This window comes from Salvelinus fontinalis, chromosome 38 (genome assembly GCF_029448725.1).
Source record: "Salvelinus fontinalis isolate EN_2023a chromosome 38, ASM2944872v1, whole genome shotgun sequence".
NCBI lineage: Eukaryota > Metazoa > Chordata > Actinopteri > Salmoniformes > Salmonidae > Salvelinus > Salvelinus fontinalis.
The window spans coordinates 21,996,126-22,011,936 of record NC_074702.1 but is presented as its reverse complement, the minus strand read 5'-3'; the positions used below and the strand labels follow the sequence as shown (position 1 = coordinate 22,011,936).

General features: G+C 43.6%; 1 protein-coding gene across 4 annotated transcripts in view; it reads left to right on the top strand.

The window, feature by feature from the left end:
* The window catches only part of LOC129837937 (semaphorin-6D-like), a 149,622-nt gene that overhangs the window by 93,591 nt on the left and 40,220 nt on the right, over window positions 1-15,811 (top strand). For all 4 annotated transcript variants that reach the window (XM_055904522.1, XM_055904524.1, XM_055904523.1 and 1 more), the window contains one exon: window positions 8,461-8,669. In XM_055904522.1, the coding sequence (XP_055760497.1) occupies window positions 8,522-8,669 (148 nt within the window). In that variant the 5' untranslated portion in view covers window positions 8,461-8,521. The remainder of the gene's footprint in view (window positions 1-8,460; window positions 8,670-15,811) is intronic.

The window sequence follows — 15,811 nt, the reverse complement described above, 5'->3', positions numbered from 1 at the left end:
ATCCTACTGATCCTCGACTTCGGCGATGTCATTTACAAAATAGCCTTAAACACTCTACTCAATAAATTGGATGCAGTCTATCACAGTGCCATCCGTTTTGTCACCAAAGCCCAATATACTACCCACCACTGCGACCTGTATGATCTCGTTGGCTGGCCCTCGCTTCATACTCGTCGCCAAACCCACTGGCTCCAGGTCATCTACAAGTCTTTGCTAGGTAAAGCCCCGTCTTATCTCAGCTCACTGGTCACCATAGCAGCACCCACCCGTAGCACGCGCTCCAGCAGGTATATCTCACTGGTCACCTCCAAAGCCAATTCTTCCTTTGGCCGCCTCTCCTTCCAGTTCTCTGCTGCCAATGACTGGAACGAACTGCAAAAATCTCTGAAGTTGGAGACTCTTACCTCCCTCACTAGCTTTAAGCACCAGCTGTCAGAGCAGCTTACAGATCACTGCACCTGTAAATAGCCCATCCAATCTACCTCATCCCCATACTGTATTTATTTATCTTGCTCCTTTGCACCCCAGTATCTCAACTTGCACATTCATCTTCTGCAAATCCTACCATTCCAGTGTTTAATTGCTATATTGTAATTACTTTGCCACCATTGCCTATTTATTGCCTTACCTCTCTTATCCTACCTCATTTACACATGCTGTATATAGATTTTTCTACTGTATTATTGATTGTATGTTAGTTTATTCCATGTGTAACTCTGTGTTTGTGTATGTGTCGAACTGATTTGCTTTATCTTGGCCAGGTCGCAGTTGCAAATGAGAACCTGTTTTCAACTAGCCTACCTGGTTAAATAAAGGCATAAAATAATAAAAAATAGATAGATAGATACAGTTGAAGTCTGAAGTTTACATAAACCTTTTTTAAACTCAGTTTATCACAATTATTGACATTTAATCCTAGTAAAATTTCCCTGTCTGAGGTCAGTTAGGATCACCACTTTATTTTAAGAATGTGAAATGTCAGAATAATAGTCGAGTGATTTATTTCAGCTTTTATTTCTTTCATCACATTCCCAGTGGCTCAGAAGTTTACATACACTCAATTGGTATTTGGTAGCATTGCCTTTAAATTGTTTAACTTGTGTCAAATGTTTCGGGTAGCCTTCCACAAGCTTCACACAATAAGTTGGGTGAATTTTGACAGAGCTGGTGTAACGGAGTCAGGTTTGTAGGCGTCCTTGCTCGCACACGCTTTTTCAGTTCTGCCCACAAATCTTCTATGGGATTGAGGTCAGGGCTTTGTGATGGCCACTCCAATACCTTGACTTTGTTGTCCTTAAGCCATTTTGCCACAACTTTGGAAGTATGCTTGGGGTCAATGTCCATTTGGAAGACCCATTTGCGACCAAACTTTAACTTCCTGACCGATGTCTTGAGATGTTGCTTCAATATATCCACATCATTTTCCTACCTCATGATGCCATCTATTTTGTGAAGTGCACCAGTCCTTCCTGCAGCAAAGCACCCCCACAACATGATGCTGCCACCCCCGTGCTTCACGGTTGGGATGGTGTTCTTCGGCTTGCAAGCCTCCCCCTTTTTCTTCCAACCATAACGATGGTCATTATGGCCAAACAGTTCTATTTTTGTTTCATCAGACCAGAGGACATTTCTCCAAAAGTACGATCTTTGTCCTCATGTGCAGTTGCAAACCGTAGTCTGGCTTTTTTTATGGTGGTTTTGGAGCAATGGCTTCTTCCTTGCTGAGCGGCCTTTCAGGTTATGTCAATATAGGACTCGTTTTACTGTGGATATAGATTGTTTTGTACCCATTTCCTCTATCTTCACAAGGTCCTTTGCTGTTGTTCTGGGATTGATTTGCACATTTTGCACCAAAGTACATTCATCTCTAGGAGACAGAACGCGTCTCCTTCTGGAGCGGTATGACGGCTGCGTGGTCCCATGGTGTTTATACTTTCGTACTATTGTTTATACAGATGAATGTGGTACCTTCAGGAGTTTGGAAATTGCTCCCAAGGATGAACCAGACTTGTGGAGGTCTACAATTTTTTTTCTGTGGTCTTGGCTGATTTCTTTTGATTTTCCCATGATGTCAAGCAAAGAGGCACTGAGTTTGAAGGTAGGCCTTGAAATACATCCACAGGTATACCTCCAATTGACTCAAATGATGTCAATTAACCTGTCAGAAGCTTCTAAAGCCATAACATAATTTTCTGGAATTTTCTAAGCTGTTTAAAGGCACTGTCAACTTAGTGTATATAAACTTCTGACCAACTGGAATTGTGATATAGTGAATTTTAAGTGAAATAATCAGTCTGTGAAACAATTGTTGGAAAAGTTACTTGTGTCATGCACAAAGTAGATGTACTATCTGACTTGCCAAAACTATAGTTTGTTAACAAGAAATTTGTGGAATGGTTTAAAAACGAGTTTTAATGACTCCAACCTAAGTGTATGTAAACTTCCGACTTCAACTGTAGATGGATAGATACTGTAGATGGATGGATAGAGAGAGCGTGATTTGCCTGTGAATTACAAGGCTTGTCTGAAGATAAAAATAAATAATGAAGACGAGGCAGACATGTAGAGGATGACAGTGTGTGTCTGATCTCTCTCTCGCTGATAGCCTTTGGGGCATTTTTTCATCTCAAGTAGACACGAAGACGATGGATGACGCTCTCAGCGGTTCTCCCAATCGATCGGACGACCGTCTCAGTGTCTGTGTCTCGCATAGATCCCTTTTTGAAGTCTGGCCACCTCGCCCACTGTGGCGGGATGCCTTACAGGTTTAGGCCCAGACTGGTGGCAGAGGCACTTTTCTCAGAGATTGATACCAGTAAACAGAAAGTAATGGGTGCCAGTTATTTTTCTATGCATCACTGCTGTAGTGTGTTTGAGTTGTCAACATCTCTCGGTCCTTGAACATTTATGCGATATTTCAACCTAATGTTTAGATGCTCCCTTTGTCTCATTTTTAGAGAGCCTTCAGCCCAGGATTACTGAACATGTTTTCGCACTGACTTTGTACAGTATCACTTCTTCCTACAGTACAACTTTAGTTGACTCTCTCTGTCAACTTGATTCAGCTCAACATCATTACTAGAGAGAGGAGCTGGTGGGGATGAGTTGGAGGCTTGATGCGCTGCCCGTGGCTGACAAACAGGCTTTAATCTGTGGGGACCCTTCCATGTGGAAGGTGTAGAGCACTCTTACGTAGAGTGACAATAGATGGCCCATCTCACAGGACGACCCGTCACTTTGTCTGAATCCAATGGGTGAGGAGGGCATCACAGCATCCCTTTGGGGCAAGTTGAGTGGCAGTGATGGCAGGGAGGGTCCTGACCTCCACTGACAGACACATCTCGCACTGGATGCCATGGTGCCCCACATCTCCGCTCCCCTCACCCAACCTCTTTCCTCCTGCCCATGCAACTGTTCAGATAAAGACTATAAGGATAGATTCCACGACGCTGCCCCCATCAGTTTGAAATGCAAATTCCAGAACTAAGGGACTATTGGGGCCAAAAGGAAAGCAGCCAGCCGTCACTCCCTCTTGACCCGGCATACTAATAGAGCTTTCTGAGACCCCCCTTGAGCCGCTCTCATGTTACTACTACAGGGCCTCTGAAATTCCCCATCAACTTCAACTGACATGTTGTTATTCAACAGCAAGTTTAAGTTTCTGTCCCTCATCTAGATCAAGTGTTGACTTCATTCACAGAACTTGGCCTGTCAAACCCTGCCAATATTGCAACTCTGACCCTGACATCCAAAATTGTTGCACTCCTGCCCCAACTGAAAGTAGAATTCAGAAGTAACTGATAAAGAAGTGTTTAAAAACTACTGTGAAAGTAGTTACACCAGCAGAGGCTATAAACGTCCTGAAGCCTGCTGGCCTTGCTACATGTGGTTGAACTCGTAGAGGTGCTTTCAAAGTCTCCAGGCTTAAACTAAGTTAATTTACGAGCAACAGTAGGATGAACTCCTAGCACCACCAATAGTAGTCGTCTGAAAGTCACCCATAAAAATCTCCTCCGTATCCTGCGGGGTCTGTTCCCCAATTATTGCCCAATGCTCCTTGATCCCAATTACAATTTGCCTCATCGGCATCTGTGTGCTATCTAGCCATTGGACATCTAATTAGCGAAGTTCCTCTGTCTGAGTGGGTCATGTAGAGAGTTGCCCCTGGGCAGTTTAGGGGCTTGTTGAGGGAGTAGCATCTAACACAAAATCTACCGAAGGCAGAGAGTTGAGAATTCAGAGTGATAAGAGGAGCATCATACTTCCTGAAAACCATATGTGACTCATCAGCTGCATATAGTGCTGCCACACTGTGAGGACTCTGTAGGGGAGTGGATGTCTCGGGGTAAGAGGAGAGTTGTGTGTAAGACTAGAAAACGGTCTCTGTGCAGCAGCTAATCATCAGCCTTGTGATGGTGCATCATGGGACCGTGTTCAGATATCGACAGTCAGATGAACTCTCAGAGAGTAGGGTAAGGACGATGTTGCCCATTCTTAACAACGGGATCTTTTGTAGCGCAAGGTCACTCACAAAACACATGTCTTGGATGAGTTTTCTTCCAATGAAGTTGTTTTTGCACAGCAGAAAATGTATAAGGTGTTGGTCAAACTTGTTTGTCGGAATGAAAAGAAAGTTCTGAAAATAAATTCCTGAGGTCTTGAATAAACAATGTGCTTCCTCAGCTATGAGTTGTGAAGATCATTGGATCACTGAAAGTAAACAGACCAGAGAGAAGTCACGACAGCTAGGGGATACATGGTCAGAGAGCTAAACAGGCATTGCAGTGTTCCCTTTCCCAAATGAGGTAGACACACATCCACAAAGGCCTTCACACTCCGACCACACACACATTCTGCGGCAGATTATCTGGCCCCCTGTCCCTGCTCATCGCCATGGTGATGTGATAGTCCCCAGCAGAGCCCCGGGTGGGTAATGGTCCATGGCCAGATACATGCACCCTCATTATGTAGGCCCATGTATACTGGGGGTGGACTCATTCAATTCCTACTTCTCTGGGGCCCTGTGGCATCCCAAGGCACAGAGGCGGGAGGTGAGAGGTGTTGGCTAGCTATTGCCCTGTTATCCAAAACAATGAAGGGATTCGCCTCCCCCCAGTGAAACGGCAGCGGTGTTCAGTTTGTGAGGTCACAGCATGTCAGAGGGGGTGGGTCTGCATTGGGATAATGCGCCTCGATTTAGTTTCAACGACAGGTGTTGGCAGAAAATAAACGTCCCTGGAGGAGATAGGTGCATAAAGCGGTTGATTTGAGGATGAAATTGACATTTAATATCTAATTGCGTCTTTTTATGGAACAGTGGTCCCTGGCCAAACTGAAGCTGGGTCATAAAGATTGACTTGTTTATGTATGAAATAAAATGGATTCCTTTTAAAGATGACACCGTGGCCTCATCCACCCCTCATAAAGGCTCCCATTTTCTCATCATGAAGTTTCCTTTTCGCACAGTGCTGTGAAAAGCCCTCAAACCACCAGACTGAAGACATCTCATCAAACCACAGAACCAGCACTGTGGTCTAATCCACCCCTCATAAAGGCTCCCATTTTCTCATCATGAAGTTTCCTTTTCGCACAGTGCTGTGAAAGCCCTCAAACCACCAGACTGAAGACATCTCATCAAACCACAGAACCAGCACTGTGGTCTAATCCAAATGAATGTCAGATAATCAATGTGCGGCCCTCAATCCCTTGCCCTACAAAGAGGCCCAACTGCCAGTATCTCCCAGATGGCTTGACAAGTCCAGTTCATTAAAAACAAAACGATCCCACACCTCCCATCCAAAACAGAACACAGAGAGAGAGTGTGGGTCGGGATAAGCAGTGGCTTATTTCCCATCGACAGCTGTCAGCTCATCAGCCTGCCTCCCCATTTACTCTGTAAAAGGCGATTGATTAGAGAAAGAAAACGGAGAGCAACACATTCCTGAAGGGTGCTGCATGGTTTACATGTTTATGGGGAGGGTGTGGTGTGTTTGTGACCTGGCAAGTTTTGGCGGGCGGCATTCGGTGTGGCGGTAGCAGCTGGATCCTGGTATCGGGTTTTAGATCATGACTCTGTCGCTATTGAAATATCCCATTGAGAAGAAGCTGAAGAATTTACGGGTTGAGGCGATAAACAACATGAACACATTAGATGCTCCACATGCAGGGCAATTTGAAGGCAGGCCCCAAATATATTTGTAAAACCACATCTTAAAAGACTGTTAAATGAAGCCATTGGCTTTATGGGGATTGAGCATAGTGAGTCTCTGAGTTTATGTCCCTTTTGCAACTTCCAAAGATGTTGACTTTGTCACTGTGGAATGTCTATGCATGTCTTTTAAAGAGGCGGAAATCGGCCCCTGCTCTCGCAGTGATGCTTACCATCACATCTGTCACTCACTCAGCATGAAAGTCTGGACGTGCCTCACATACAGTACGTTTCAAGTCTACATGATAGGGTTCTTTCTACCATGTCACTGTCATCAAGCCCTAGATAAAGGCTCCTTGCCAAATCCCCACCACCAGCACCCGTCTGAAAGTGAACCCCAGGACAACAGTGTATGCAGCAGATCAAAGGGACTTATGCTGGTTTATATTACATTACTGTAGCTAGGACTGAATTGGATTACGTTGGGCACTTCGTAATAGCATTTTCCACTTCCACAAGCTCCACATCCATTCCCAGCTGTGAGGCTCGTCAACATGTGGAGAACGTCATAAACAGAAACGGCAACTCTTCAGGGTGCTGCTGATAAACACGCCAAGAAGCTCATCCACTCAGCGTCTTTGTGTGGAAATCTGTGGAAGGTCCAGAAGCCTCAGAGGGTCTGTAGGGTCAGTGCATTTGTTGGTCTGTCTTGCCTAAGCTCCTGCAGGCACTGTGCTTGTCTTGTTGTGAGTCATCTTTGCATTTTCCTGGCTTTATAGCCATTGGATAAATACTCTGCACTTGTCGATATTTGATCTCTGCCCAGTCTCCATAACCTTTGATTTTCGCACTCTACATGTTTATGATCGTTGGTCGAGTCTATGCATATTCATGAGAGCAGAGAGACAGTTATGCAAATAATTTCATAGTTTTATTGAGTTTTATTTAGCATGTTTTTAACTGCAACTTTACTAACTTTTTTTTTTAAATTTCAAGATCCCTCAAGCATTTGCATAATCAGTATAAATGTGAGCCTACTCTTTAACTTGATGGCATTGCTCAACCATCAGAGCATGTACTAAGATCTTAGTTCTTCAATGATAGATTCAGGTTAGATGCGGTGACAGTGGTGTTTGGCCTGCTCAGACAGGAAGCCACCGCATCATATCCTGTTTGCTCAAGCTGTCTGCCTCCTCTGAGAAGCCGAAAAGCCTGTGAGTCAATCCATTGGGAGTAATGTCCTCATATATCGCCCAGGCAGGACACGCAGGAGGCGGTAATTCATGAAGTAAACAGGAGCATACACCGCCTCCCCTCGATTTATGACACTGTGATCATCGCTTGACCTCATCGCTAAATGCAACCGTCTCCTCTGAATCAGAATGAGGCAGCCCGTTATCAATATTGATGGGGTTCATATCTCTGTTGACTTTGTTTTCGGCTCCCCATTTAAAAGCTGTGTGGCAGGATCTCATTGGTGCAGTACATCAATCTGGGCTGTGCTGAGTTGAAACCCTTAGAGGACACGCTGCCCTTATTAAGTTGGTGCCAAAACACAGGTCACAGCATTCTAGAGATTTAGTTGAACAAATCCCTGCGCAATCTGCGTCCATCTGTCCCGGTCTCATCTCAGAAATCAAGCAGATGTGGAAATTAGCATTTCGAGACAATTCAGGTCTGACGCATAGCTTACCTGAGTGATTAATATTGCAGAGAGCAAACTTTGCTCAAACTTGAATCTTCTGACCTTCTTACAGGAGCCGCTCGTTTTTCCCATCTAGTCAAACAATTTATAGTTTGTTTTGTATATTAGGTGAAAGTGGGTACCTGTCGCCTCCCCTTGGGCCTAGTGTCTTGGTGCAGACAGAGGGAGTCGCGTTCCCCCGTGGGGGCGGTGGTTAATTGTGTGAAGTCACCTGTGAAAGATTTAAGGCTGGGAGTAAATGAGCCAGGTGTCCCAGTCAGGGGCCCTTGTGGCCTCACCTCTCTCTCCGTTCCTGTCACTCTCTCGCTCTCTCTCTCTCTCTCTCTCTCTCTCTGTGTGTTCACACTGCCATCACAGTTCAGCTAACACTCAATCACAATGCCGCACTGGCAATGAGCATCGCATGCTAATGAGAGCTTAGCATCCAAACTCAGAAAGTTCCATCAGCTACTGTAGAACTTGATAGCAGAATTATAGTGATCATTATGAAGCCGATGCTGCTGTTGTAGTCATTCACATTAGCCTGTGACCGTTTTAACAGATATGGGTACAGCTAATGTTGGTTGTAGCTATGTTAACCTGTGTCTCACTCTCTCTCCTCTTCTAGGTGGTGGTGTGCCCGCTGTTGGCCATGCTGTTCTGGTGAGGTGTGGTGAACCCCTGCCAACATGAGGCTGGTGCCCGGGTCGCCTCGGCCCCTCCCCCTTCTGGAGGTGGGCCTGGCTCTAGCCCTCACAGCCCTCTTACCTCACCTGGCCATGGGAGTCACACCCTTCCCCCAGGACCTGGAGCCAATCAGCATTGTGGGAAGAGAACGTGAGTGCAAGCCCGTTATGATGCAATGTTGCTCCTTTGTTCAGGGGGGCATGATGTTCTGATGTACCGTTAAAGGGCAGCATCTTGTCAGTTGTATGTACACATATTTTGTCAGTCGTCTTACAGATCTACGTCAGTAATAGTATGACTTCTTCTAATACAGGGCTGCCCAACCCTCTTCCTGGAGATCTACCATCCTGTGGGTTTTCAATCCAACCCTAATTTAACACACCTGATTCTACCTATTAGCTGCTCAACAAGACCTTAACTAGCTGAATCAGATATGCTAAATTAGGGTTGAACTGAAAACTTACAGGACAGTAGATCTCCAGGAAGAGGGTTGGGCAGCCCTGTTCAAATACATAATTACCACTATCGAAATAAAATATCTATACATTTTAGCTATATGACATAATACAACATCTGATTGGGCCACACGTACAGCCCATCAGTGGCACCTAATCGATAGGAGGTGTGGTAAGGAGGTCCTGGCGTTTACAGTCGCCAGCCCCATCCTTTATTTAAGAGGTGACAGAGACTGAGGCCTGTCGCTTTAATTGATCTATCTGGAGGAGTGGACCATTTGCACAAATAGCCACACTAATAGATCTATATGTGGAGCCCATCTCAGGTGTAATGAGGGCCATTTGTCAGCAGGTCTGAAGGTGTCTGGGCGTCAGAACCCCTCACAACTCCCCAGGATGTCCATTATGTATGGTAATACATCCAGTGCCCAGCTCCACCGCCGGAATCATCTCCCTCGCAGAGGCTAATTGGAGGAACTGGGTTAGAGGTTTCCGTGGCGCCAAAAACTTTAAAGGAAGTGAAAGTGCTGAGGAGTAATTAAAGGGACGAGAGGTCGCCGGGGTGGACTTATCCCTCTCCCTTTCTGCCCCACAGCGAATCACTGCTCTGCTTGACCCAATCACCCCCGAGTTAAAATCTTTAAACAGTCGAGTCGGACTTGCTTGGTTGGGGGAAAGATGCTTCCCTCGAGGAGATTGTAATTTCAGATAGGGTCCCATTTTAGAGGTCTGCTAATTCAGCTACAACTGCCAAGTTGGACGGGAAGGCCTAAGCCAGGGGTGTCGAACTCATTTTTCCCAGGGGTCTACAGGCCAGCCTCGACGGATTGATTTTGATTTAGCTAGGCAACTCAGTTAAGAACAATTTCTGATTTGCATTAGGCCTTCTGCGGGGACGGCTGCTGGGATTTTAAAAATTATAATAAATATATGACCAAACACACATCACGACAAGAGAGACAACACTACATAAAGAGAGAACTACGACAACATAGCATGGCAGCAACACCTGACAACACAGCATGGTAGCAACACAACATGTCAACAACATGATAGCAACACAACATGGTAGCAGCACAAAACATGGTACAAACATTATTGGGCACAGACAACAGCGCAAAGGGCAAGAAGGTAGAGACAACCTTACATCACGCAAAGCAGCAACAACTGTCAGTAAGAGTGTCCATGATTGAGTCTTTGAATGAAAAGATTGAGATAAAACTGTCCAGTTTGAGTGTTTGTTGCAACTCGTTCCAGTCGCTAGCTGCAGCGAACTGAAAAGATGCGACCCAGGGATGTGTGTGCTTTGGGGACCTTTAACAGAATGTGACTGGCAGAACGGGTGTTGTATGTGGAGGATGAGGGCTGCAGTAGATATCTCAGATAGGGGGGGAGTGAGGCCTAAAAGGGTTTTATAAATAAGCATCAACCAGTGAGTCTTGCGACGGGTATACAGAGATGACCAGTTTATAGAGGAGTATAGAGTGCAGTGATGTGTCCTATAAGGAGCATTGGTGGCGAATCTGATGGCCGAATGGTAAAGGACATCTAGCCGCTCGAGAGCACCCTTACCTGCCGATCTATAAATTACGTCTCCGTAATTTAGAATGGGTAGGATGGTCATCTGAACCAGTTAGTTTGGCAGCTGGGGTGAGAGAGGAGCAATTACGATAGAGGAAACCAAGTCTAGATTTAACTTTAGCCTGCAGCTTTGATATGTGCTGAGAGAAGGACAGTGTACCGTCTAGCCATACTCCCACGTACTTGAATGAGGTGACTACCTCAAGCTCTAAACCATCAGAGGTAGTAATCATACCTGTGGGGAGAGGGACATTCTTCTTCCAGACCACATTACCTTTGTTTTGGAGGTGTTCCGAACAAGGTTAAGGGCAGAGAAATCTTGTTGAACAATAAGAAAACTTTGTTGTAGAGCATTTAACACAACATCCGGGGAGGGGCCAGCTGAGTATAAGACTGTATCATCTGCATGTAAGTGGATGAGAGCACTTCCTACTGCCTGAGCTATCTTGTTGATGTAAATTGAGAAGAGAGTGGGGCCTAGGATTGAGCCTTGGGGTACTCCCTTGGTGACAGGCAGTGGCTGAGACAGCAAATGTTCTGACTTTATACACTGTACTCTTTGAGAGAGGTAGTTAGCAAACCAGGCCAAAGACCCCTCAGAGACACCAGATCTCTTTAGCCGGCCCACAAGAATGGAATGGTCTATCGTATCAAAAGCTTTGGCCAAGTCAATAAAAATAGCAGCACAACATTTCTTAAAATCAAGGGCAATGGTGACATCATTGAGGACCTTTAAGGTTGCAGTGACACAACTATAACCTGAGCGGAAACCAGATTGCATACCAGATTGCATACCAGTTGATTATTTAAAAAAAAATCCCAACACTTTTCTTAACCTGTCTAGGATCAGCGTGCCGCTAGCGGCACTCCCCCCCCCCCCCCACTGAAAAACCAGTGCCGCGAAATTCAAAAAAAATATTTTTTTAAAATATTTAACTTTCACACATTAAAGTCCAATACAGCTAATGAAAGACACAGATCTTATGAATCCAGTCAACATTTCCGATTTTTAAAATGTTTTACAGGGAAGACACAATATGTAAAGATGTACATCTATTACCTAAAAACACATTAGCATATTCCACCATCTTTTATTTGTCCACCAACACCAGTAGCCATCACCAATTCGGCTAAACTAAGATATTTATAGCCTCTAACCAACAAAAAAACTCATTAGATGACAGTCTGATAACATATTTATGGTATGGGATAGGTTTTGTTAGAAAAAAGTGCATATTTCAGGTAGATGGCATAGTTTACAATTGCACCCACCATCACAAATGGACTAGAATAATTACAATGAGCAACGTGTTTACCTAACTACTAATCATCAAACATTTCGTAAAAATACACAGCATACACGAATCGAAAGACACAGATCCTGTGAATACAGACAATATTTCAGATTTTCTAAGTGTCTTACAGCGAAAACACAATAAATCGTTATATTAGCTTAGCACATAGCAATTAGCAGCCCAGCATTGATTCTAGCCAAAGTGAGCGATAAAAGTCAACATCGCCAAAAGATATTAATTTTTTCACTAACCTTCTCAGAATTCTTCCGATGACACTCCTGTAACATCACATTACAACATGCATATACAGTTTGATCGAAAATGTTTATATTTAGCCACCAAAATCATGGTTAGACAATGTGAAATGTAGACAAGCTGGTAAAGAAAACGTCCTTGCGCCACTTAGACAGTGATCTACTCTTATACATAAATACTCATAAACGTGACTAAAAAATATAGGGTGGACAGGGATTGATAGACAATTTAATTCTTAATACAATTGCGTTATTACATTTTTTAATTTATCCTTACTTTTCAATACAGTTTGCGCCAAGCGAAGCTACGTCAAAAAACATGGCGTCCTAAGCCACTAAAATGTTTCGACAGAAACACGATTTATCATAATAAAAATGTCCTACCTTGAGCTGTTCTTCCATCAGTATCTTGGGCAAAGGATCCTTTCTTGGGAGAAATCGTCTTTTGGTGGAAAGCTGTCCTCTTGCCATGTGGAAATGTCAACTACGTTCGGGATGAACTGAAAAGCGTGACCAACTTTTCACATCGTTGCAAAAATAAATGTCCCAAAATCGCACTAAACGGATATAAATTGCTATAAAACGCTTTAAATTAACTACTTTGTGATGTTTGTAACTCCTATAACGAGTGAAAAGATGACCGGAGAAATATAACAGGCTAAACTAACGCTTGGAACAGGAGAGGGTCGGTGTCTTCCACGCGCGTTACGCAGCAAGAAAAGACTTGCTAGCTAAAGGTTTTTTTCATTTGTAGGGCCTGTGAACGAGCAATCGAGCCCGTTGGAATCGTCATCACGTAAAGGCATCCAGGGGAAGACGTAAGAAGTGTCCGTATAGTCATAGCAACGACAGTGCCCGTTTAAATGACTTCAGAAAAGTGGCCAACGTTTCTCAAATCTGACTCCATGTCAGGGAAATTGCTGTAGAATGGGCTCTGTTCCACTTAGAGACAAAATTTCAACTCCTATAGAAACTATAGACTGTTTTCTATCCAATAATAATAATAATATGCATATTGTACGATCAAGGATTTTGTGGGAAGCCGTTTAAAAAATTAGCCACATTAGCATAAATAGTCTAAACAGCGCCCCCATCCCCAACAGGATAAACAAGGAAAAATAGAAAGAGGCCTATAACAGTTAGGATCAGCTTGTTCTCACCCTTTAACCTGTTGAGGATGGGGGCGCTGTTGTCACTATTTATGCTAATCGTGTAATTTTTGAAACGGCTTCCCACAAAATTCTTGATCGTACAATATGCATATTATTATTATTATTGGATAGAAAACAGTCTATAGTTTCTATAGGAGTTGAAATTTTGTCTCTAAGTGGAACAGAACCCATTCTACAGCAATTTCCCTGACATGGAGTCAGATTTCAGAAATTTTGGCCCCTGATCTGGAGTCAGTTAAAAGGCCACAGTTATTGCTATGAGTATGCGGACACTGCTTACGTCTTCCCCTGGATGCCTTTACGTGATGACGATTTGAATGGGGTCGATTGCGCGTTCACAGGCACTATAAATTAAAAAACCCTGTAGCTAGCAACTCTTTTATTGGTGCGTCACGTGAGTGGAGGACACCGACCCGCACCTGTTCCAAGCATTAGTGTTGGGAGTAATCTTTCTCCGGTCATGTTAAGACTCGTTATAGGAGTTAAAAACATCATAAGGTAGTTAATTTAAAGCGTTTTATAGCAATTTATATCCGTTTAGTGCGATTTTGGGACATTTATTTCTGAAACGCTGTGAATCGCCGGGCACGCTTCCAGTTCATGCTGAACGCAGTTGGCATTTCCACATGGCAAGAGGACAGCTTTCCACCAAAAGACGATTAGACCCAAGAAAGGATCCTTTGCCCAAGATACTGATGGAAGAACAGCTCAAAGTAGGACATTTTTATTATGATAAATCGTGTTTCTGTCGAAAAATGTTAGTGGCTTAGGACGCCATGTTTTTTGACGTAGCTTCGCTTGGCGCAAACTGTATTGAAAAGTAAGGATAATTTAAAAAATGTAATTCCGCGATTGTATTAAGAATTAAATTGTCTATCAATCGATGTCCACCCTATATTTTTTAGTCACGTTTATGAGTATTTATGTATAGGAGTAGATCACTGTCTAATATGGCGCACGGACATTTTCTCACCAGCTGGGCTACTTTCCCCATTGTCTAACCATGATTTTGGTGGCTAAATATGCACATTTTCGAACAAACTGTATATGCATGTTGTAATGTGATGTTACAGGGGTGTCATCTGAAGAATTCTGAGAAGGTTAGTGAAAAAAATTATATATTTTGGCGATGTTGACGTTATCGCTCACTTTGGCTAGAATTAATGCTGGGGTAATGTTTGCACCTGTGCTATGCTAATATAACGATTTATTGTGTTTTCGCTGTAAGACACTTAGAAAATCTGAAATATTGTCTGTATTCACAGGATCTGTGTCTTTCGATTAGTGTATGCTGTGTATTTTTACGAAATGTTTGATGATTAGTAAGTAGGTAAACACGTTGCTCTATGTAGTTATTCTAGTCCATTTGTGACGGTGGGTGCAATTGTAACCTATGCCATCTACCTGAAATATGCACATTTTTCTAACAAAACCTATCCCATACCATAAATATGTTATCAGACTGTCATCTGATGAGTTTTTTTCTTGGTTAGGGGCTATAAATATCTTAGTTTAGCCGAATTGGTGATAGCTACTGGTGTTGGTGGACAAATAAAAGATGGTGGATTATGCTAATGTGTTTTTAGGTAATAGATGTACATCTTTACATATTGTGTCTTCCCTGTAAAACATTTTAAAAATCGGACATGTTGGCTGGATTCACAAGATCAGTGTCTTTCATTAGCTGTATTGGACTTTAATGTGTGAAAGTTAACTATTTAAAAAAAAATATATATTTGAATTTCGCGGCACTGGTTTTTCAGTGGGGGTGGGGGGGGAGTGCCACTAGCGGCACCCTCATCCTAGACAGGTTAAATAAAGGACGAACCGTGGCTGCCTTCCAAGCAATGGGAACCTCCCCAGAGAGGAGAGAGAGGTTAAAAAGGTCAGAGATAGGCTTGGCGACGATAGGGGCAGCAACCTTAAAGAAGAAAGGGTCTAAACCATCTGACCCAGATGTGGGGATGAAGTTTAAGGAGCTCCTTTAGCACCTTTAGCACTTAGTGACCACCTGCAGGGAGAAACTTTGTAGCGGGGCAGGGGAAAAAGAGGGAGGAATATCGGGGCTAGTCGCATTAGATGGGGTGGGAGATGAAGAAATGTTGGATGGGCAAGAAGGCATGGCTGAGTCAAATAGGAATCCTGACTTAATGAAGTGGTGATTTAAAGAGCTCAGCCATGTGCTTCTTGTCAGTAACAACCACATCATCAACATTAAGGGAAATGGGCAGCTGTGAGGGGGAGGTTTTATTCCCCAGGTCTTTAACCGTTTACCTGAACTTCTTGGGGTTAGACCCACAGAGATAGAACTGCTCCTTAAAGTAACTAACTTTGGCCTTCCGTATAGCCTGAGTGCACTTATTCCTCATTTGCCTGAACGAGAGTCAGTCAGCCTGAGTATGTGTGTGCCGAGCCTTTCTCCAAATGCAATTCTTGAGGTGGAATAACTCTGAAAGATCACGGTCAAACCAGGAGCTGAACCTGTTTATAATTCTAATTTTCATTATGTGGGCGTGTTTGTTAACAATACCACTG